Consider the following 22,388-nt stretch of genomic DNA (forward strand, 5'->3'; position numbering starts at 1 on the left):
TAGATGTTGGGGATACATATAGGAACAGGGTAGGCAAAACCTAAGGCTTGCTTCATGGAGCTTACAGTCCAGGATGGGAGGGAAAGGTTCATCAGGTGACCACAACCAAATTACAACAAATGTGCCAAGTGCTATGAGGGCATGAAGGGACCTGCTTTGTGGTGGAGGGGGCATGGTCAAGGCTCAGGTGAGGCCTGTCAGAGGAAGTGGTGTTTAACTTCAGAGCTGAAAAGTGTGGTAGGGGTTAACTGTGAATGGGGATGGGTGCCGGAGACCGTGCCAAAGAGAGGGAACACTACCTCCGAGCTCCCGTGGCTGGCAGGGGCATGCGTGGCATCTTCCAGGCCCGTAGTGTGGCCACCTGGACAGATGGGCAAAGACCATGCCACGCCTCGCAGCCATGCTAAAGTTTTAAAGTGTACTTTGAGAGCAATGGGAAACCACTGAACAATAAAATAAGTAGATTGGAGGGGAAGAACGAGTACAATCTGATTTGTGCTTTCAGAAAACTCTGAAGAAACTCCCTGGTGTCTGCAAGGAAAGGATTTTCGTCCCCTAACTCCCCTGGATGTCCTCTGAAGGTCCCGTGGCTTTCCCACCCAGGGTCCCCTTGGAGGTACCTCTTTCTCTACGGTCTCGTTCCCAGGCTAAACTTAAGTTCCTCGACTCCCCCACCCCCAGCTCCAGTCCCCTCAGCACCCCCACCCCCTCACTGCACCTCCACACTCAGTTTCCCTCCAAGAGTTAATAGCCCCTGCTCTCCTTGGCCGGAATACAGCAATGTCGGTGATTCATGTGTGCAAGGTGCCTTGAGATCCCCAGATGAAAGAGGCAGGCTGCAGCTGGACACAGGGCTGTTGCCTTCTTAGAGCCATGCCCCACATTAGCTGGAAGGCAGAGGGGCCCCGACCAGCCACTCAGCCCAGCTGAGCATATCTTAACTAGTTGGAGGATTTTAGTGGTGGGGCTCTGAAGGACGAGATGAGGTGGGAGACTGAGGTTGTGAAGGGAACCGGACCATGCTTCCTCCCACCATTGATGGACTTAGCTCCCATCTAGGTGATGGACACTAAAGTCGTGTTCTGTCGAAGGGCCTTCTGATGCCAGCCCAGGCAGTAGGAACTCCCCGTTCTCTTCACCTTGGCAGGCAAGCTTGTCGGCAGCGCTAAAAGGAGAAGCAAAGGGAAGTGTCCATGTGCAGTGTCACGGCAGGCAGCCTCGGAAGGGACGCTCTGGGTGTGTGCGTGAACCTCACACTCCTGAGCCCTTCTCCCTGCAGCCCCCACCCCACCAGGCCTGGAGTGTAATTGGCAGCTCCCGTTGGTGCCCAAGGCCAGGATAAATAGCAGGTCAGCTTGCTAGAGCAGCCCCAAATCGAGACACATCCTCCCCTCTTCTGCTTTTAATTCCTTGTGGCTAGCATGTTTATTTTGGGTGAGGAAAAAAAATCGGATGTTTATCCTTCGAGGAAATTATCGGCTTGCTTTCCTTCCTCCCCCCCCCCCTTCTTTTCTCCTGGTTTTTTGGGCTTTGAGTTCAACTGCAGGAGAGACCCCCACCCTCCTGGCCCCAAAACGTGAAAAAAGAACAAAGCTGGCCCAGGCTCTAGGCTGAAGCCAGCCCTGCCAGATGGCCCCTGAAAGCCACGGAGAAGGAGGTCCAGTGTCAGGAAAGGGAAACCTAGAGGCCAGGGACACCTTGGAAAAGTCACCCTTGACTCAGTTCTCTGCCTGCACAAGACTTTGGGCCTCTTCCCCCTTTTCTTTTCACTGCCTCCTCCAGGAAGAAACAAAATGAGCATGTAGATTGCTTCGAGATCTCTAATGAAGCAGTTAAGAAAGATGTAAGGGAGCATTGTTAGTGAGCCCTTTGCAGGGGTAGGAGAACTGACATTATTATTATCATCATTATTATCAGATAGTGTTTGTTGAGCACTTTCTGCATGCCAGGCACTGTGCCCTAACAAGTGGCATCGCATTTAACGCATTCCTGCCCTGCTTCCCTGCCTTCACGGAGATTCTCTCCTTCCATCGTCACAACCTAATAACATAGCTGTTGCTCTTCTCATTTTATAGATGAGGAAACTGACATTCTGGTTAAGTTGAGGAACGCACTCCCTGTTCCGTAACTAGTAGCACTGGCATCTGGTGTTAACTTAAGCCTTCTCACGCTAGGTACTCAGAGATAAGCAGTACTCTCATTTTACTCTCTGAGCTACATAAAATAAAGGCCAGACCTTCTATTTTTTCAGAAGTGAGGTGGGGCAGAAGGAAGGCTGGGAGTTTCAGAAGAATTTAAGGGGAGTCTCACCCAGCATCTTCCCTACCCCCAGCTTCAGCTATTCTAGACCAAGTGTGATTTGTGAGGAGGGCCAGCTCCTAGACGCTCACGGCAACAGCCTGGTCTGCCACCCACCCCCCACCACCACCTGCCCAAGGCAGCTACCCCAACGGTTTACCGCCCTCAATGCATTGAATCACCCGTCTCCCCAAGAAACTCACCTGTGTGAAAACTGCTCTCAGGGAAGGGAGAGACGTGGAAAAGGAGGGAAAGCCATATGGGAAGACTTCCCGGTGACAACGATGATGATAATGATGATGGCAGTGGTGGTGGTGATGGTGGGTCCAGGTTACCCCTGAGAAACCACGGGAGAGAAGGAAAGCCTGGTAGATGCTTTAAGTGGTGTAGTTTAAAACCTTTTCTTACTTAGCAGACTTAAATTCACATAAAATCTCTACCATTGATAGCTCTGTGACCTCAGGGAATTTACTCAACTATTCTGGACCTGTTTCAACTGCAAAAAAAAAAACAAAAAACAAAAACAAAAAACCAGTATAATGAAAAAACCATGGAAATAAGTGCCTTTCCTAAAGATCTGTTGCAACAGTTAAATGAGATAGCAGGCAAGGCACCCAGGCGCAGTGCTTGGCATGCAGGCTGTTGAGTAAATGCGTGTTTTCCTCTCCTTCCCTGCCTCCACTCCCCTGCTCTGCTCCCCACCTGGGCCAGAGCAAGTAGTGTGGCTTCGGGTAGTGAGAAAGAGCCACCCTCCCCAGATGAGAGTCCTTCCCAAGAGCCCCATCTGAGTCTCAGTGGCCCCAGGGAAAGGGCTGACTGCCAAGGGATCCTCAGGCCCCAGCCCAGCATCCCCCTCCCAAGCTCAGCGAAACATTGGGAGGCTCAGATCAGGGAAGACAGCCCAGTTCCTTAGCAACTAACAAGCATTTCTCTGTAAAGACAAAGACCCTTCACTCAGAATGCTCCTTCCTACCGCCCCCCCCCCCCCCCGCCTCTCCAGGTGTCTGATGCACTTTGCAGGAATGGGGCTAGGGGCTGCCCACCCCCTGCCCAAGTTTAAGGCCTTTTGCCCCACCCTCCTGGCCATCCTGATATTACCTGTAATTATCCCACAGCACCTTTCATCCTGGTGCTAATTAACCTTCCCATTTACCCCCAGGAGCTGCTTGGAGACACGTGAGGCATGCATACACACACACACACACACACACACACACACGCCCTCCTGCATGTACATATATACACAAATGCCCATATTCCCCCTTCAGAGACCCTTGCTCCATTTTCAAGATTAGGAAACTAAGGTTCTAGAGAGGAGCCAATTCCTTGAGGGTTCCCAAAACAGGAGCTGAATAGTCTGGCTCAGGGAGAGGGGGACACAGGGTCCCCCTTAGCATCCTGGTGGGAGAGGGACCAGGAAAGAGAAAAGCCTTTGGAAAAGACTTGAAGAAAACTGAGCCAGGACAGAGGTCTCGGCTCAGTGCCACCTTGGGGCCACCAGACACAAGTTGTCCTGCTTAACACAAAGAGGACATTTCAAAGGGAAGAAAGGAAATATTTTGATTAAAAAAAGAAAGGAAGAGAAAGAGGCAGAAAAAGAAGGAAATAGAAAAGAAAGGCATGGCCATCTGGTCGGATGTAGGGACCTGATTTTAGTACCATTCACTGCTGTGTGAGCCTGGACAAGTCAGCTGGCCTCTCTGGGCCTCACTTTCCTCATCTATAAAATAGCTTGGGATGGGTGTTTCCTGAGGTCCCCTCTAGCTGAAAATTCTGCAACTCTATGTGCCTATTTTGGGGAATGGTAGAAAAAGCCACTACTACTGTCCCTTTGGCCGGATAGGAGTGGGGATAGGTGAGAGGAAGCCACCAGAACCAGGTAGAACCTTGGGATTGAGAATAAAAAGGAGCCAAATGCATTTGGCTGCAGAAGTCCCTACCAGGAGGGCCAAACTAAAAGGTTTTAGTCTGGGGAGCTAAAGACCTTGGGATTTCAGGAGAACCTGCTCCCAGAAGCAACAACCAGCAACAGAGCTCATCTTCCCCAGATCCAGGCAGGAGGAAGCCCATTCAGAGAGCCTGGTGGAGGGAAGGTGGAGAAGCACACGGCCCTGTGTCTGCACCCAGTGGCCACAGAGCCTCCTGACATGTTCCAAATGAGGGCAGGACACAGAAGCACTTCCTTGATTCCTCACAAGCTGGAGTCTGCCCCACTGGCATAAGTCACCTGGGCAGGGAGCAGAGGGTTCAGAGGAAAGAGGCTGAACTTATCAGAAAGGCAGGCACAGCAAGGCGTTGAGTTCCCACTTTCGTTTCCATTCTCTGAAGAAAATGGACAGTGGGCTTGACCCTTCAGGGCCTGGACGGAAGGGCAAACATGAGCAGCACCTTAAAGGAGTCCAGACGCCGTCTACCCACACACCTACACATTCATACACCCTCACCCACACCACTCACTTCACTCCCTCACATGCCCTCACGTTCGCTCATGTGCTTGCACACTCATTCACACACACACACACACACACACACACACAAACAGCTGGATGTGCACTTTCAAGTCACCATAAAGCAGCAGATCCTTTACAGAAGGCAATGGACGTCAGCCATTCTCCAGCATCGATGGGGGCTCTGTTGTGCGCAAAAAAAAAATGGAAGAAACTGAAAAAGAAACCTAATGGGGCCCTGCTCACTGGAAGGTCTCCCTCAGGAGTCCTGTGATTGGGAGACCTAAGGACCTCAGCTCCGGGGGTAGGAAGGCGGGCTAACAAGTAAGAAAGGGAGAGGCGCTGGAGCCAGGAAGAAATAGGGCAGCCTGTGGAAGGGAGAGGGGGCTTGAGGAGAGAGGCCTCACAGGGCTGTGAGGGTCCTGAAGTAAAGCGTAAAGGCACCGGGGGAGACAGAAAACTGGCTGGCCCCTAGCCAGTGTCCCCCAGGTACACACTCACGTTTGCAGTTCATTACCCTGCCCTCAAACCCTGGTCCACTGATGGACCTTGTGTGCATTTGCCCACAAGGACGCGGGTCACCATTGTCCAGAGCTCTCCTGTCTTCCTCCCCCTGCACCCCAAGAACCAGGCCAGCCCACCCATACATATACAAACGTGCGTGCGCACGCTTACACACACCTCTACTATCCGCATCCTGCACACACATACTGTAAATATACCAGCCCACGCAAAATCACATGGTGTATGCACCCGCTAGACACTCCAGGGTTTCAACTCTGCCAAGCTCTTTCTAGACATCATACAAGCTGTGTGTACATGTTGTTCAGCCCAGGCAGTTGTGAACATAGGATTCGCATGTACATGCAGTCTCCATATGTGCACACCCACATTGTTCACAACCTATATACACACCAGCCCACCAGTGACACAGACACAGCACCCTTTGGAGTAGACTTAGGACCAGACAAATGGATTTGGGGCAGTGGCTGTGGACATTGTGCGTGTGTGTGCGCGCGCGCGTGTGCACACACGTTTGTGAGGGGTGGGGGGATTGGAGAAGGGTAAGGGGGAGGTTCTGGCAGAGGAGGGAAACCAGGTCTTCCCCTGAAGTCCACAAGGAAGGCACCCAGACACATACCCATCCTCCCAGTGGCCCTACCTCGCCTGCTGCCAGGCCAAGGAAAGGAGAAGCTAAAAGTGGCCAGTCTGAATTACTAAATTGGTCCTCAGCAGAGAAGGGGAAACGCGTCAGTTCCCTGGGGAAGTGGCCGAGCCCAGGGTGGCCACAGGTCCCTGGGCTTCTACTCCAATGGAAAAAAAAAAAAAAGTTGCTCAAATAGATCTGACGCTTTGTTTTCGAACCCAAAATACCCTGTGGTGGCTGCCGGAAGTGTGACCGCGCGGGAGGGAAGTGGGGCAAGAAGGGAGGGTTAGTTCGAGTTTCCATTGCGGCGACTTTTTCTTTCATTTGGGGTCTAGAAGAAGCTCTCCCACCAATCTGAGAGACGGTTTGTACAAGAGGGGAGTGCAGCTCTGAGATTCGGGGCTGGGGTACCCACAGCCACAGTCACCCTTGGCCCACTGCCATCTCTCTTCCCCAGAAGCTGCTGAAAACTACTGCGTCCTCTGGAACTGTCAGAATTTTATCTCTGGCCACCTGGTGGCAGGCAGGAAAGCTGGCCCAGGGAAGAGGGACTGATGCTGGGGGCAAGGGACCAAGTGACTGCCTTCAGAGACCTGACCTTCTTTAGCGGACTTTGATGTAATTTTTTAAAGCAAAGATTGTACTTATTCAGAATTTTTCAGAGGGCACACAATAAAGTAGCCAGACTACAGCACAGACCCACATGTTCTAATTTCTGACTTTATTATCAGTGGCACTGAAGCTAGCTCCAAAATGCAAGGATGGGGAGAATTACTACATAAAACAGGATCTCAACATGCACTCCTCCTCACTCTCTCCCTTTCTCCTTATTTTTCCTATCACCTACCACCACCTCCTGTATTTTTGCTATCGCCCATCCCCACCCTAAACACTCACTAGGCCTCGAGTTTCCCCACAGCAAGGACTTCCCAATGCCTGACACATAGTAGGTGCACAACAGATCCCTGTCAAATGTGGACAGCAATCGGACAGAGGGGCAGAGTCATCAAACAGTTTGTTGCCTCACAGGGACTTGTTAATTCAGAAGCACAGAGGCCTGCTACACCCTGTAGCAGGATAAGTGGCGGTAGAGGGGGTTGGGAGCGGGGCACATTAAGTAAACAACGCACAATCAGTAGTGGGTGCCTGCCTTTCTGGAACATTTGGAAGGTGGGAGGGGACGCTCATCGCAGGATGACACAAATAAATGTAAGAAGATATACAGGATTGTGGCAACCTAGAAGTGGAGTTTGGTTATCACCTGGAGGGGGTGTCACAGGGGAGGCTTTCCTGAGTAAGCCGGCGCTGAATTGTCCCTCGAGGACATCACAGTCTAGGAGAAAACGCAACGCGGTGTGAGAGGTAGGGTAGCGTAGCGACGGGATTGCTTCTGGGAACTCCGAGGCCACGGGCTCCTGGCCCCTGGATAAGGAAGATTCCAACCGGTGGCAAGGAGGCCCAGCGGCGCCGCTCTCCGCCAGGGGTGCCTGTGAACCCGGGCCGCAGTTCAGAGGCAGCCGCGCGCGCCCTCGGTCCCTGGGTGCTATTTACCAGCCTTTAATGACGGCAGGGTAATCACCTTAATGAAAAACTCCCTCCGGGCTCGGTGCAGCCAGACTGTGATGAGGAAACCGGGAGGCATTTCGGAGCCGCTGGTGACTCACGCTGAGTGTGCCGTAAGCCGGCCTGCCATTGGGCGCCAGGGACTCCCGGGTCCCCTTCCCGGCTCCGCCCACCACTCCAGGGCCGACCCTGGGCTCATCCTGGGCCTGGGCCGGCTCTCGTGGGCCAAGCCACCAGCACATCTGATTCGCCTGGCCAGGCCCATGGTGGAAACTCCTTTCCCTGCCCCTCCCGGGTCTCCAGCACCCCCTCCTCGTTCATGATCCGGGCTCCCCAGCTGCCTGGGTTTGGGAGGGGGCCACCCTGCGATGTGTTCAAGGCACCCCTGAAGATTCTGGGCTCTGCTGGGCTTTGTATCCACTCTCCTAACCAGTTTCAACACCAATGCCTCAGTTTCCCTGGGCTGAGTAGCCTCAGCTCAAGATGCTCCACACCACCCCCCACCCTGCCCCCGGGTGGCTGGAGTATTAATTACAGTTTGTTCCTGACTTTGAAGATGAAAAATGCCAAGGATCATTACCACTCAATTAACGGGGCTATTACCACTTGAGTTTATGTATGATTAATCCTACCCCACCCCCAACCTGGGATCCATGTTGCCTTGGACTCCCTAGGCTCCTTCTTTCTCCTGGATTTCACACCTGGAGTTATCCCCCTTTCCTATCTCTGCTCATAGAATCAGGAACGGGACCAGAAAGAGTGTCTGGCACATTCATTCTCCCACAGATATGTATGGAGCACTGCTATAAGCCAGGTTCCAGCTAGGGATAGAGCAGTGACGGTCACAGACCCAAGCCCTTGCTCTTCTGGACCTTACATTCTAGAAGGTGCCAAACATCTGATGGGATCTAGCATATCCAGGCTCAGTACTGTCTCCCTTCTCTCCTTCTGCGGTTCCTCATCCCATCTGCACAACACGCCATAATCAGGCCGGGGCTAGGCACTCTGAGAGACAGAAGTCCTGGAAGGACAATGCTAATGGCTTCTAGTGTCAGAGATGAAAAATATTAAGTTGATAGGAAAATGAGGGAGGGAGAAATCACAGCCCTTGGCACAGAATCCCCCTCCCCTACTCTCCCCTTCTGTCTGCTCCCCTCCTCACTATGGGTCTCAGCCCCTCCTCAGGGCCTTAATTAAGCCCCCCTCCCAGTCGGGCCTTCCCCTCTTCCTGGACAAGTCCCTTCTATACGCCCAAGGTGGTCCTTGCCCCTCTGAACCCCCTGCCTGTGCCTCCTTTGGGAGGCTTAGCAAGATTGCTTGGGCACGCTCACTTCCACAGAGCCTCACTCCTCATTCACTATAAGCTGCCTGCTCACTGACAGCAGGAGCTCAGTCTCAAGTCTGATTCCCTCCACAAACAGTGCCCAGGAAGTGCTCCCTAGATGTTTGCCTCACTGAAGCAAGAGAGCTAAGTCCCAGGCCTAGGAGCACTCCTGACAAAATGGAATTGTGGTGGACAAGGGGTCGCCCACTGTGCAGGGGGCGCTGGGGCAGTAGAAATTCAAGGACCAGGTGGGAAGGGTCAAGTGGATCAGACCACTCCTCCAATAGACCATGTTTCAGAATCACCAAGGTGGGCCCTTGAACTGGATCAACAAGTTCTTACAGGAGCCCCCACTGGGGCAGGCCCAAAGAGGACTGAGTTCAGTCTCTGCCCTCTGGGAACTTGGATGCCATCTCTTGTCTTCCAGTAACTTTCTGGGTAATCTTGGGGCAAATAATTCTAAACATCCCAAATAATTCTGCAGTATCTGAGAGAGAAATATCGTGCCCTTTATCTTTTGTCCATCTGCCCTAAGCCCTGCCAGGGAAGCTCATGCCATCAGCCAAGCTGATGGGCAGACTTCCAATGGGCCCCAGCTGGCAGGTATTGTTCCCCCATCCCCCAGGGTGACAGGACAGGGCCCGATGGGGCAGCATCAGTCCTTTACCCCAGTGGCTATAAAAAAGGGTTTCATTTTCTAGGACAGCTAAGGCATGACAAAGGTCAGGAAGCCCTGCCTAAGCCATCTTGGTGAAAGAGGATGCCAATACAACTGAGGAGCTCAAACTCAGGGCCCAAACGTCATTAACTGCTTTTCCCCGGATCCCAGATTTTTGGCTGCATGGAACAGCAAAGAAGAACCCAAGAGTCTATCCCCAACTCCTCACCTTGATGGATGAGGCAAAAGACCCACTCGTCTGAGGCTGAGGAGGGTCCTGAGACAGGGAGCTGGTAAGAGGCAAAGATCTAAAGACCACAGCTCTCTGGTTTCCCAAAGGTTTTCGTCACAGGGCTGGGAGGAGAGCAACCTGCCAGCCTCTTGGATCCAGCACCTGGCCCATGGGTGAATCTGCAATCCAACAAGAAGCTGCTTGTGTGGGGGTCTGTGGGGGGAGAACCTATTCTCATCTCTCTCCTTTTCTCTCTCACTCTCTCTTTGCCCCCCCCCCCAACTGCCTCCCCCCACCCCCCCGTCCCCTCACAGTCACACACTTTCTGGTTCATTTCAGATGACAAAGTTCCTCTTTCCAAAAAGTCCCATCCCCCAAGAGTCCTTTCTGCTAAGACACCATCCCTCCCACCTGAGAAGGGGGCTGTCCCACAGTGGCCCCCAGGGGCAGAGACAGGCTCTCTGAGCACATGACTCCACTTACCTTCCATGAGCCCCTAAGCTACCACAGCAAAGTTCCCATTACAAGGCCTCATCCCCTGACTTACACCTCCTTCTCTGCAAGGATCCCAGACCAAGCATTACAGAGCCCCAGACTTGGTTAGGAATGCTAACCCAGCCCCTCCCAACCCTTTCTACAATGGAATCTGAAACTCATGGGTTAACGGGGCTGGGAAGAACTTAGAGGTGGGTTGTCCGGTCCAGTTCCTACCAGAAGCCCAGGAAAAAGAGGACCTGGTCTAAAGTCACATAGATCATCCATGGCAGAAGTCAGAGTCCTGATCCCAGGCCAGGGCTTGTACTTTCCACTTACCCATATAGCAGGGGTTTTTTTTAATCTTGCCTTCTACCCAAGACCTTCCTTCCCTCCCTGCCCCGGCCTGGCCCTAAAGTCTCATCCTCTTGACCCCTGTGGCAGTTACTCACAACCTTGGACCTGTGCCTAAGGATGGGTCTCCAGGACCACTTGGGGGCCCCTTCCCAGCAAATGTTACTTTGTGGCAAGACTTTCTCCCTTTTGGTCACCAGACTCGCCCCAAAATTGCTGGAAGCTTGATCAAAAACCACCCTGAGTCAACATGACTATAATAAGTTACTTTGAATTGAGACACAAGCAGGTGTTTAAAATGGAAGCGCATGGTTGACACAGAGAGGCCCCTGTGGTCTCTGAGACAACCTAGGGTTACGGGACCTGAGCTCAGAGTGGCACAGTGGCCATTCCACCTACCGAGAGCCCCGCGGAAACACTGCCCACCCGCCCCAATCTCCCTGAGTGCTGTAGCCCCCCCACCCCCACTCTCCCTGAAGCCAGGGCTCCTCCCCTACCCCATGCTGTGTCGAAGCTGGTTCTGGGAGGCACCATTCCAGTTGATCTTTCTTCTCCCCTTCACCTTCTCCATAGACTGTATATACATCCATCCTGTTACCCACCTCTGCCATCTCATTTCTTCCTCTGACAGCCACGATGGGGACAAAGGCTGGAATGAAGAGCACAGGTGACAAAGCCCTGAGTTCAAATGTCAGCTCAGCCACTTCCTGGCCCAGTATCCTCCAATTAACAATTCAGACTGTTTCCAATGCGTTCATCTTTCATTTTTTCTTTAAAAGCAAAATGTTAAGGGGGCAGCCCTAAAAGCCTTTTCACTGGGTTGTTGTATAGAATAAAGACAATGCTTAACCGACTGAGCCACCCAGGCACCCACTAGAATAAAGACAATGAAGTATGTCCACAGGGCTCCCATGGTCCCATCTTCTGTGGCTTCGGGAGGACCACCACCCTCAAAAGTCTTCATGGCTGTCAATAATATTTCCCCTCCAAAAGCTTCTAGGCAAAGCCCACCTAGCCTCAGCTGACTGCCATTATCAGACAAATGGCAATGACCTCTAGAATGCCAGGGAGGGCTGGCCAGGGAGATTCCACCCATGACCCCTCCCCTGTGAACATCCTGTGGGGCACCCCAAAATGGAAAGCAACTGAATACCTTTGAGACAACTGTCATTCCAGAGCAATCCCACCAGGATGGGCCCTTAGACATAGGTGCCTGGAATGATGTGAGGAACCGCAGACACTCTCTGTAGCCCAAACCTCCCATTCCTTGTAGTGACAAGGGCCTGGTAGTCCACAGTCAGACCTCATTCCACCAGCATTAATGCACACCTACCATTTTCCAGGCATCAGGCTAAGCACTGGGCTTCATTCCTCTGGGTTATTTGTTACCCTCTCTGACCATTTTCTTTTAAAATGCAAATGGCTCCTGAGAAGAGCAGTACAATAATTGCTAGCACCCCAGATTGGATTAGCTGGGGTGGGGGCGGGGGTCTTGTAAGACAGCAGAAAAGGACTGGATATCTTTAGTGAAAGGGGACCTAAATAAAGTTCAGAGGTGACTGCGGAATTAAGGAGCAAGACAGAGCAACAACCTGGCCTTTTCCAGGGGTGAATTTCCAGGGCCACATCTACTCCTTCCTTTATCCTTCCGCCAAGACAAACACACCTGTCGCCCCCACAAGCAGTAGCAGCCCCCACAAATGTAGCCGGTGAGGCTAGCTGGGTTCTGTGGGAGAAAGCAACCAAGGGGCGGCCTTGGCCCCACTGCAGAGGGGCCGGGCCTGCCTTTCACCATCTCCAGGCTGAGGACGCCCTGAACCAGTGCCTACTCGCTCCCCGACAAGTCCAGGGCTTGGAGTTCAGGTAATTAGGCCCTTGGCAATCTCACCTGAGCCTGCCAGTAAAACTGAGACAATCACCCTCAGCCCCTGTTTAGGAGGGAGAGAGGAAAGAAGAGGGGGGAGGGAAGGAAGAAAACTTTCCTTCTGTACTAAAGCCTTGGCAACCAGAAGGGAGAAGGCCATTAGTCTATAAGCAGCCATTCGAAACACCCCACACCCACTTCATACCCAGGGTTGTCCCCTCCTGCCACAGAACCCTGGCCTCTGTCTGCCACCATCATCCAGGGTAACAGGGGGCACCTAGAGGGGCTACAACCTGAACAGGAGCCAGGCAGTGAGGACCTATGCTGGCAGAAAGATCTTTCCCCCGTGTGGCTCCTTCCATGGCAAAGGAGGGATGCAAGAGTCTGCCACCCCACCCCAGGAGCCAGAGCCACCCTCCAAGAAAGTCTAGAAGGATGCTCCAGAGTGTTAAAGTGCAGATGAGTGACTTCGTTATACCCTGCCTTATGTCACTCCTGCAGAGTGAGGACCTTTTTTTCAAGCATCTCTAAATTGGCAGAGTGCCCAGCAGGTACCTGGCGCACAAACAGGACTTTCTTTTCCCCCCCAAATAATAAACTTTAATACTTCTTGTATATGATCACACAGCTATGGGATACCCGGCCCTTTTTACTCCCTATATCATATCTGTATCCTGTATCCTTATGCTCACTCATAAGAGGGGAAAGCATTTTTCTGTCACACGGTAGAGTCGGGGGAGAATATAGTTCAACAATATTGCCGTTTATGGAATGCTTGCAAGGGGTCTAGCATAAAGACTCTATGAGGATTACCTAGCTTAATGCTTCCTAAGGGATAGGTACTATTCCAATTTACAAACAACCAAACTGAGGCTAAGAAAGAAATTCAGAAATTTGCCCAAGGTCACACTGAAGTTTTAATGAATACTTATTTAATTGAACTGACGGCTCCCATTCTTTATCAAGAACTAGGAAGAAGGATGGGGCGCCTGGGTGGCGCAGTCCGTTAAGCGTCAGACTTCAGCTAAGGTGGTTATCTCCTGGTTGGTGGGTTGGAGCCCCGAATCCGGCTGTGTGCTGACAGCCCAGAGCCGGGATCTTGCTTCAGATTCTGTGTCTCCCTCTCTTGCTGCCCCTCCCCTGTTAGCTGTACTCCGTCTCTCTCTATCAAAAATGAATAAACATTTTAAAAAATGTTTAAATAAAAAAATAAAAAGGAACTAGTAAGAAGGAGGGGGGAGGCAATCTGTGCCCAAAGACCCCTATCCAACCTCACCAACAGGTAAGCAGGGGGTGCAGCCAGCCGACGAGCTCTGCTACTCGGGTGCAACAAGTCCAGCTACCCTAAAAGTGTTTGAGGGCCATCTCTGGAGTGGCAACACTCCTCCACAGCCTCTGGGGTCCTGGAAGCTTTCAAGGATCCCAAATTCTCCCACTGACTCTGCCTTTCCTAACGTGGGCCCCCATCGAACAGGACTAGGGTTTCCAGCTCCTTACTCCCCTCGCCTGGGGAGAGGTCTCAACAGATGGCGAGGAGGTGCATCAAGGCAGGGTCCTCCGGAGTCGAGCCTGACAGCCTGTAGGTCTCCGGCTTCCTTCCCGCCACCCCCGCAGGCTGAGCTGTGCCTCGCGCGGGGAAACAAGGGCACTGCAGTCAATACTGGGGCCTGTCGCACGCCTAAGGCTGCGGACCTGGTGGCGTCTCCTGGCCCTGGGCAGGAACCCGCAGAGACCCCTGCCACCTCCCGGTGCACGCTTAGCACAAAGCGCCACAGAAAAGGCCAGGTGCGGGCGTTACTCGCTAGTCACCGCGGCTCCCGGCCTCTCGCTTACTGCCAGGCTCTAAGGCCAGAGGCCCGAGCCGCTGGCTAATTTTTCACGCCCCCCAGACCGCCTCCCTAGGTGACGCTAGAGTCTGTGCGGTTCCTTTAAAGGCTGCGGGTTCCGTTCCTCTTTCCTTTTCCACTGGATGCCAAAATATGCAAATCCGGGGACCGGAATCAGCAGCCAAATCGAGGAGAAGGGGCGCGGCCGGCGCGTCACCGGATCCGCTCCTTGTATGGCTCTTCCCGGCTTGGCCCGCCGCCCCGCGACCCTCCCTGCAGCCGCCCGGGCCCCTCCCGCGCCCAGCCGGGCTCACACTGCCGCCCACGCCCCCGGGCCGGCCGCTCGCCCCCCTAGGGAGGGAGCCGGGGGCGGGAGGCGCTGCATGCCCTGATTCCGGCCGGAGCCGGGGACCGCTGCAGAGCGCTCTCCCTCCCAGCGCCGCGCAGGCGGAGGAGAGCCCGGGGGCGCAGTGCCTCCCCTGTATAGGTGTAGGGAGCCAGGCGGGAGCGGCGGCAGGGGCGGGGTGAGGGGGCTCGCGGGCGGCGGGAATCCCTCCTTTCCTAAGAACCGGAGAAGATCCGGGGGAGGCCGGGGCCTCCCACCCCCAGTTCTCCGCCGAGCGGAGGGGAGGGGAGCGAGGTTGTCATCCACCCCCACCGCAATGTGCAGCTCGGGAGTTCCTCCCACACGTCCCCGGCCCGCGTGGCCCTCCCACGGAGTGAGGCCCGGGGATCCTCTCTTCCTCCTTGTCAGCACTCCCACTCCCCCTGAGAAATGCACGTTCCCCCAACCCCGACTCCCCGGGGGGGGGGGGCGGGGGGGACACGGGATTCACCGCGCCCACACGGCCACCGAGGAGGGAATCCTCCCACGCCAAGCCGGTGCCGGTGTGATTCGGGGTCGCTCCCCCACGCTCCCTTTCTCTCCTCCCGCTCTCCCGCGGCCCGGCCGGAGCAGGCCTTTGGGGAACGTAGCAGCCGCCCCCGGAATCTGCTGCCGCTCCGAGAGGTGACAGCGTTCCGGTCGGCAAACTGGAGGCCCTTGACTGCGGGGCGCCGGCAGGCAGCAAAGGGGACAGCCCTGTGGAAGGCGAGGGGGAGGGTAGAGAGAGACTAGAGGAGGTGGTTCAGAGACTGTGGGTTCGGCAGGCTCCTGCTGCAACTCAGTGGCGGGCCCTTCGCAGGCAGCAATAGACAGGGACTGTGCCTGGGCCTGCTGGGCCCTCCTGCCATCCCGTGGCCAAAGGGGGTGTTTTGAACCGTTAGAGAATTACCAGGGGTTTGGTGCACGTGTTTCCTGTTCCCTCAACTCCATTCCTACTTCTCCACCACCCAAACCGCACATCCTCGACCCCAAAAGTGCGGGTTTCTCGCCTCCCGCGCAGCCGCTCTGCAGCTACGAAGCTCGCGGCCACCGCGCTCAGCTAGGAGTCAGCGCAGGGTCAGGGGCCCGGGGAGCCGCGGGGTGTGGGCGGAGAATCAGAGTGAGGGCAGCTCGAAAGTGATCGGGATGCTGGATCAGCGATCCCTGACACGCTGGAATCCTCCTCAAAGGGACGCGCTCTCTTTCTCTCAGTCTCGGGCAGGGTCCTAGATACGAGACTCTAATGCGGCGGGAGCCGGGTCGAAGCGCACACCTTCCGGGTTCCCCAGAAGTTCCCAGGTTGCAAAGGGACCTCGCCCGGTGTTTCCAACTCCCCTTCTCCCTGCTTGGGGTGTTGGGGGCCACTTGCAAACAACTCCATCCCACCGCCCGGCGCGGTACCAGCGCGCTCTCCTAGAGCGCACCTAAAATAAACACACTGGCGGCTATTGCTTTTTCCACCCTGCGCTGCGCGCTTTACGCTTTGCGTGCAGTTGCTTCCCTCCTTCCTCTCTCCTCTCGAATTTTCCTTCTTTCTTCTCTTCTATTTCTCTCTTTCTCTCATTTTTTTTAAGATCCGCGAGCGTTGCGGGCGCCGCACGTTGGCTGCGGCCCGCTTCCTGCTTTCTAATGTTCCATTGTGAGGAGCTTCCATTGTGACGTCGCGCCCCTTCGGCTGGGCTTTGTCTGTCCATATATGGGCAGCTACGTCACGGAGCTTTCCCGGGGCTCAGATAAATAGGCTGGTGGAGTTCCCTGGCTGGGAGCTTTTGGGCAGCAGTGAGCTTGCTAGGAAGCGGCGGGGCTGGTGGTGGTGGTAGCAGCGGCAGCAGCAGCGGCAGAGGCGGCGGCGGCGGCAGTGGCGGCGGTGGCGGTGGCGGATCGGGGGGCGGGGGGGCCGCCGGCGCGCATCTGTTTGTGAGATCAATACTGAGGCCGCTTCCAACCCCTCGGGCCGAGATTCCCCCAGCCCAGGCCCACCCCCACCCCCCGCACACGCCCCCCCCCCAGCCTCTTTAAGGCACCAGCTGAGGCACCCAAGAGGATTACCCCCCTTTGCCCTCTCTCCCACCCACCCCAAAAAGAGAAGATCCCCTCCCCTGGCCCACCCCTTCCCCTCTTCCCTCCCCCTCCCCCCGAACTTTCCCTCTCGCATGCTTTTCCCCTGCACCACGGATCGCCTCTCCGATGCCGCTTGCCTGGAAGCTGCGTTAGGAGCGAGCGGCGGCGGTGGCGGCGGTGGCGGCGGCGGCAGCTCGGGAGTGCTATGACCGGCAAACTCGCCGAGAAGCTGCCGGTGACCATGAGCAGTTTGCTAAACCAACTGCCTGACAATCTGTACCCCGAGGAGATCCCCAGCGCGCTCAACCTCTTCTCTGGCAGCAGCGACTCGGTAGCCCATTACAATCAGATGGCTACAGGTAAGGGCGGCGGGGAGGCGGCGGCGAGGCAGCGAGGAAGGAGAGGGAGAGAGAAGAGGAGGAGGGAACGAGCTATCGATGGATGGATGGATGGATGGGTGGATGGATGGATGGTGGATGGATGGATGGATGGATGGAGAGATGGGGGGCGCGCTCGGAATTTTCCAGGGGGCGAGTTGCTTTTCCCACCCACTCCTCCCGCCCTCCCCGATCGGGAAGGCTCGGTTGGCGACGCCACGATAGAGGCTTCGGTTCTCCCGGGTGGGGGCAGCCGCCGACCAGAGGGAGGTAGGTGCGAGCGGCTCTGGGGTTCTCCACTTAAGGGGCGCGATCGCCAGGCTGCGCGCAAGGCGTGGTGCTATCGCCCCCTTTCCCGGGAGGAGCCCAGCGTCCCTTTCACCCGCGCTCCCCCCCCTCCTTACTCCCTCAGCCTCCCACCCGGGATGGAGCCATGTGCGGCGTGGAGTCCCCGCGGTGGGAGAGGTACTGCGACGCTGCCTTTCCGGGGCGTTCAGCAACGCCGTGGGGGTGTGGGGACGGCGGGGAGAGGGAGGGGGTCCGCCCGCGCGGGGGCCGTCACGGGGGGCGATCCCTTGGCCGTAGAGCTTGGGAAGAGTGGCCACTCCCGCCATAGAGGCACGGGCCGGTTTTCCGCCGCCCTCCACCCTCACTAGCTGAGGCTGGGCTTTCTCCCCCCCAGCAAGAGCCGAAAGCTCCTTCGGGCCTGGAGAAGGCTGGGGCCCTGGAAGGCTGCGGGAGAGCTCCCTTAGCGGGCAGAACCCCTCTACGCGCCGAGGACAAAGCGTCGGAGCGCTCCGGGTCAGCGACCCGGGCGCGGTGCGCACTGGGGGCTTCGTCGGGGCAGGAAAGGCGCGGCGTCCCGGCGCGGACAGGGCTAGGGGAAGAGGCCGAGTTGTGTGCGCTAGAGAGCGAGAGCCCAGCGCGCTCCGGGTCTGAAACTACCTGTAGCTGCAGCTACCTGCCCGCCCCACCTCGGAAACAACAACAATGCTTCTCGCGCGCGCGCGTGTGTGCGTGTGGTACGTGAGTGTGTGCGCGGCGTGTGCGGTGTGTGTGCGGCAGCCACTCCACACCCCGATCCGTAGTATTTTGCTGTATCCAGGTTGCGCCCGGGAGCGCGGCACCGCCCGCTTTGCGCCGGGGCGCAGCTGTCCTCCTACCCCATGCGCTGTTCACTCCACCCGGCCGCACCCTCCACACCTGAGCAAGGACCCGGGCGCCCCGGTCCGGGAGCCGGCTCGGCTTCACTCACCCCTCCCCTCTCTTCCCCGCTCTCCGCAGAGAATGTGATGGACATCGGTCTGACCAACGAGAAGCCCAACCCGGAACTCTCTTATTCGGGCTCCTTCCAGCCAGCCCCCGGCAACAAGACCGTGACCTACTTGGGAAAGTTCGCCTTCGACTCCCCTTCCAACTGGTGTCAGGACAACATCATTAGCCTCATGAGCGCCGGCATCTTGGGAGTGCCCCCGGCCTCAGGGGCACTCAGCACGCAGACCTCCACGGCCAGCATGGTGCAGCCACCGCAGGGCGACGTGGAGGCCATGTATCCGGCGCTGCCCCCCTATTCTAACTGCAGTGATCTCTACTCGGAGCCTGTGTCTTTCCACGACCCCCAGGGCAACCCTGGGCTCGCCTATTCCCCCCAGGATTACCAATCGGCCAAGCCGGCCTTGGACAGCAACCTCTTCCCCATGATTCCTGACTACAACCTATACCACCATCCCAACGACATGGGCTCCATTCCGGAGCACAAGCCCTTCCAGGGCATGGACCCCATCCGGGTCAATCCGCCCCCTATTACCCCTCTGGAGACCATCAAGGCATTCAAAGACAAGCAGATACATCCGGGCTTTGGCAGCCTGCCCCAGCCGCCGCTCACGCTCAAGCCCATCCGGCCCCGCAAGTATCCCAACCGACCCAGCAAGACCCCGCTCCACGAGCGGCCCCACGCGTGCCCGGCGGAGGGCTGCGACCGCCGTTTCAGCCGCTCGGACGAGCTGACCCGGCACCTGCGCATCCACACGGGCCACAAGCCCTTCCAATGCCGGATTTGCATGAGGAGCTTCAGTCGCAGCGACCACCTTACCACTCACATCCGCACGCATACGGGCGAGAAGCCCTTTGCCTGCGAGTTCTGCGGGCGCAAGTTTGCGCGCAGCGACGAGCGCAAGCGCCACGCCAAGATCCACCTCAAGCAAAAGGAGAAGAAGGCGGAGAAGGGGGGTGCGCCCTCTGCGTCCTCGGCGCCCCCCGTGTCCCTGGCCCCTGTGGTCACCACCTGCGCCTGAGGCTTCGGCCCCCAGATCCCCACTTTTCCCCTCCAGTGTCTCCCAGCTGCTCGCCTGAAAGCAGCGGGAAAGCTAGCCACGGAGGCGCAGGGGCCGCGCCCTGGCCTCTCCATGGACGTAAGGTCCCTTGTTCCCCTTCGATGTCCCCCGTTTCCACCCTTTCACACCGACCAACGGTCGGGGGCCAGGGCAGGAGGCGCCCTCCCTTCGCTGCCCCCCCCCCCCCCAACCAAGGCGTGGGGGCGGAAAGGTGGCGTCTAGCCCGCTTTGTTCAGTTCGGATCGTCTTGATCCTGGGGCCGCTGGGCCGCGCCAAGGACCTGCGGGGGACTGAAGGCGGGGCCCGTCCAAGCCTCGCCCGACCCAAGCACCTCACGGTTCCCCCCACGTCTCCCTCGGTTCCCCCTCGAAGACCCGAGAGGGGGAGGGGGTAAGGAGCGCACCAAAGCGCAGAGCTTGCTGCCCGCCGCACGCACGCGCGCCTGCGTGCGGGGATGCGCGCGAGTGTGCGTGCTCGCGTGAGTGTTCTGTGTGTGCGTGTGTGTGTGCGCGCGCGCGCACACACGTGTGTGTGTGTGTGTGTGTGTGTGTGTGTGTGTGTGTGTGACTCTTGAGCTGAGCTGGGCTGTGTCCACCCCAAACTCTTCCCCACATCGGGTCCCCAGGCCGCTGGGGGAATGTCCCAGGTTGGGGGCCTGCACGTGGCCGGATGAGACGGTCTTCCATCTGCTCGGAAATAATGTTTCTTACAGAAATGCCTCGGATGCCGCCGCCGCGGTGCTGCTACCGCCGTTTAGGGTTTGGCCTCTCAGCACCCCTCCTTTTCCGAGCGCTTCCCTCTTAGGCCTCAGGGCAGTTTGATCTGCGGGGAGAAGGAGCGGCCATCACTAAGCCTGCCTTTTAACCAACAGATTTCCTCAACCCCACTTTTTAAACTCTACGTTCCTGAGTTTGCCCTCTGCCCTTTCTCCCGCTCCACTCCCTTCTCTCTAAGCCTTCTCCCATCTCTTTCAAAATCTTCTTCCGGAAAGGCAGGCCTCAACCAGCCACCTTTTACCATCTTTTTGTTTTCTCTCGCTCATACCCACTTCTCCCCCCCGCCCCCACCCCCCCAGTGATAGGAAAGCAGGCTCATGTTTCATCCTTTGCCATCCCCAACACAACAGGTAGAATTCAGATCTATGTACTTGGGGTGTGTGTGTATGTATGTAGGTGTATATACACACATATATACATATATACAACATACATACACACAATAAAATCTCTAAGGTACTTGGCTATCCAGTGCAGTGCACCGGCATAAAGAGAATTTGTAGGTATATAAGCTTTAAATGATTTATTTTTTATGAAAAATGTAACTGATGAGATTGTATCTACATAGGTGTGTGTATGTATACATGCACATATATATGTATGTATGTATACCCACATATACACACATGCACTCATCTCTGTCCAAATTTTCCTCAAAGATATGGGTATTTTTGCATTAATCCATATTGCTGAATGAGGCATATCTTTTCCATACCCCAGTCTCACCTACTCCCCGCCCTACCTCACCTCTTCTCAGGCACCCCTTCCTCCCCAGCACTTCCCCCCACACAGGGGTGACTCTTTTGGAGTAGTAGGGAAGGTTGCTCTCTGACACAGCTTCCAGCACAGTCTTGACTGAATGTACTGTTCCCTCTTAGCGTGTGGTCACTGAGCTGCCCAGAGAGAAGGAACAAAGGTCTGGAGTTTACAGAATGTCTGTTTTTAAAGTCACTTTATGCGTTTCCCACTTTTTTTTTTTTAAGAAAAAAAAAAGCACCGGGTTTTTGTTTTGTTTTGTTTTGTTTTGTTTGTTTTTTGGGTTTGTTTTTGTTTTTTTGGTTTTTGTTTTCTTTGGTGGTGGATAAATAATACTAAAAGGAGTCTAGTGAAAGGGACAAAAAAAAAAAATCAAAGAGCAGGGGGCTTGTGAATTTCCAGGTACTTGGACTTTTTGTAGAAGGAGAGAGAAGAGGACGAAGTTTGCCAGGAGGGCCCATATTTTTTCAGCTGAAGGGTAAAATCTTTCTTTGCAGAGACAGTATTTTGCTGAATACTTTTTATAATGTGATGATTATTAAAAACAAAATTTTTGGTCACTTCAAAGCTGGAAGGAGGAATCAAATATCCTTTAATATTTTTTCCTTGCTCCTTCTGGTTTATGCATGCCACTGCATGATCATCTGAGTTTTCCTTTGTTTTAATAAAACTGTTCTCAGACATTTAAGCTTAAACTAAGAGAAAAATAACTTTGTTGCCAAAAGGTTGTGCTATCCAGATTTTTTATATGTCTGCATGTTTTAAAAAACAACAAAAGAAAATGCACTCTAACTTATGTGAACTGAGAGAAAAAAAATCAGGTTTTAAACAGGAAAACCTATGGGGAATGATATTTTTTGAAAGACTTTTGTATAAAGTTGAGTACTTAGAAAAAGACAAACCAGATGTAATATATTTTGTGGATGTTTTTATTTCTTGGATTTATAGTACCTTATACTAAGGTTAACAAAATATGCTTGATATTGTGAAAAGGTGAAATTCTTCACCAATATTTCATTTGCTCCTTTGTCACATTGTTATGCCAATATAATATAGTTAATGAAAACAGCATTTTTAAAAACCGAAATATTGAAATGGTGTAATGTTGTACCATTTGCACTGTGAGCAAATGCTAATACAGTAAATATATTGTGTTTGCTGACAATCAGCCGGCCTATAAATCTCCTTATTTTATTTCTTGTTTTCATAGTATAAAGTTTTGGTTTGGCCTGTTTTTTGTCTCGTTTTGTTTTTGGCTGATGGTTGGCTCGGTAGCTTCCTATGCCTGGTTTTGCTGTGATTGCTCTGTAAATTCAATGTAAAACAAGGAATTTGGCAATGTTAGAAGTTGGTCAGAATTTTGCGCGCTCCGGTGTTTCAAATCCAGTGTCGAGTGTTTACTGTGGTTCTAGGAGGATAGGATTCTCCTCCATCCTTCTGGGAGTCTCACACCGCCAGAGAGATTAGGCAGATCAGATAAACTCATGGGAATCAGGACTAGTGACTGGAAACTTCTAGAACCTTTCTTCCTGAT

The 22,388-nt window shown here is 54.7% G+C and overlaps 1 protein-coding gene and 1 long non-coding RNA gene across 4 annotated transcripts in view; one reads left to right on the forward strand and one right to left on the reverse strand.

Moving 5' to 3' along the window:
- LOC131506605 (uncharacterized) overlaps positions 1-20,380 on the reverse strand; it is a 46,383-nt gene extending 26,003 nt beyond the window's left edge. Inside the window, exon 1 of the long non-coding RNA XR_009259064.1 lies at positions 20,033-20,380. This is a non-coding gene — a long non-coding RNA (uncharacterized LOC131506605). The remainder of the gene's footprint in view (positions 1-20,032) is intronic.
- On the forward strand, positions 15,709-22,088 carry EGR3 (early growth response 3). 3 transcript variants are annotated; one of them, XM_058720328.1, is made up of 2 exons: positions 15,709-16,971; positions 18,274-22,088. In XM_058720328.1, the coding sequence occupies exons 1-2, from the start codon at positions 16,818-16,820 to the stop codon at positions 19,281-19,283; spliced, it is 1,164 nt and encodes a 387-aa protein (XP_058576311.1). In that variant the 5' UTR covers positions 15,709-16,817; the 3' UTR covers positions 19,284-22,088. The 3 variants fall into 3 exon arrangements, with proteins under 3 accessions (XP_058576311.1, XP_058576310.1, XP_058576312.1); XM_058720327.1 differs by lacking the exon at positions 15,709-16,971 and adding an exon at positions 17,095-17,259; XM_058720329.1 differs by lacking the exon at positions 15,709-16,971 and adding an exon at positions 17,321-17,454.
- Positions 22,089-22,388: the final 300 nt, after the last annotated feature.

This window comes from Neofelis nebulosa, chromosome 3 (genome assembly GCF_028018385.1).
Source record: "Neofelis nebulosa isolate mNeoNeb1 chromosome 3, mNeoNeb1.pri, whole genome shotgun sequence".
NCBI lineage: Eukaryota > Metazoa > Chordata > Mammalia > Carnivora > Felidae > Neofelis > Neofelis nebulosa.

What these genes read in the sequence shown, in the direction of transcription:
- EGR3 (XM_058720327.1), top strand. Translation starts at nt 17,097, where the DNA reads ATGGATGGATGGAGAGATGGGGGGCGCGCTCGGAATTTTCCAGGGGGC. An exon ending in CAGCCGCCGACCAGAGGGAG is followed by an intron (nt 17,260 to 18,273) that starts GTAGGTGCGAGC and finishes CGCTCTCCGCAG; the next exon opens with AGAATGTGATGGACATCGGT.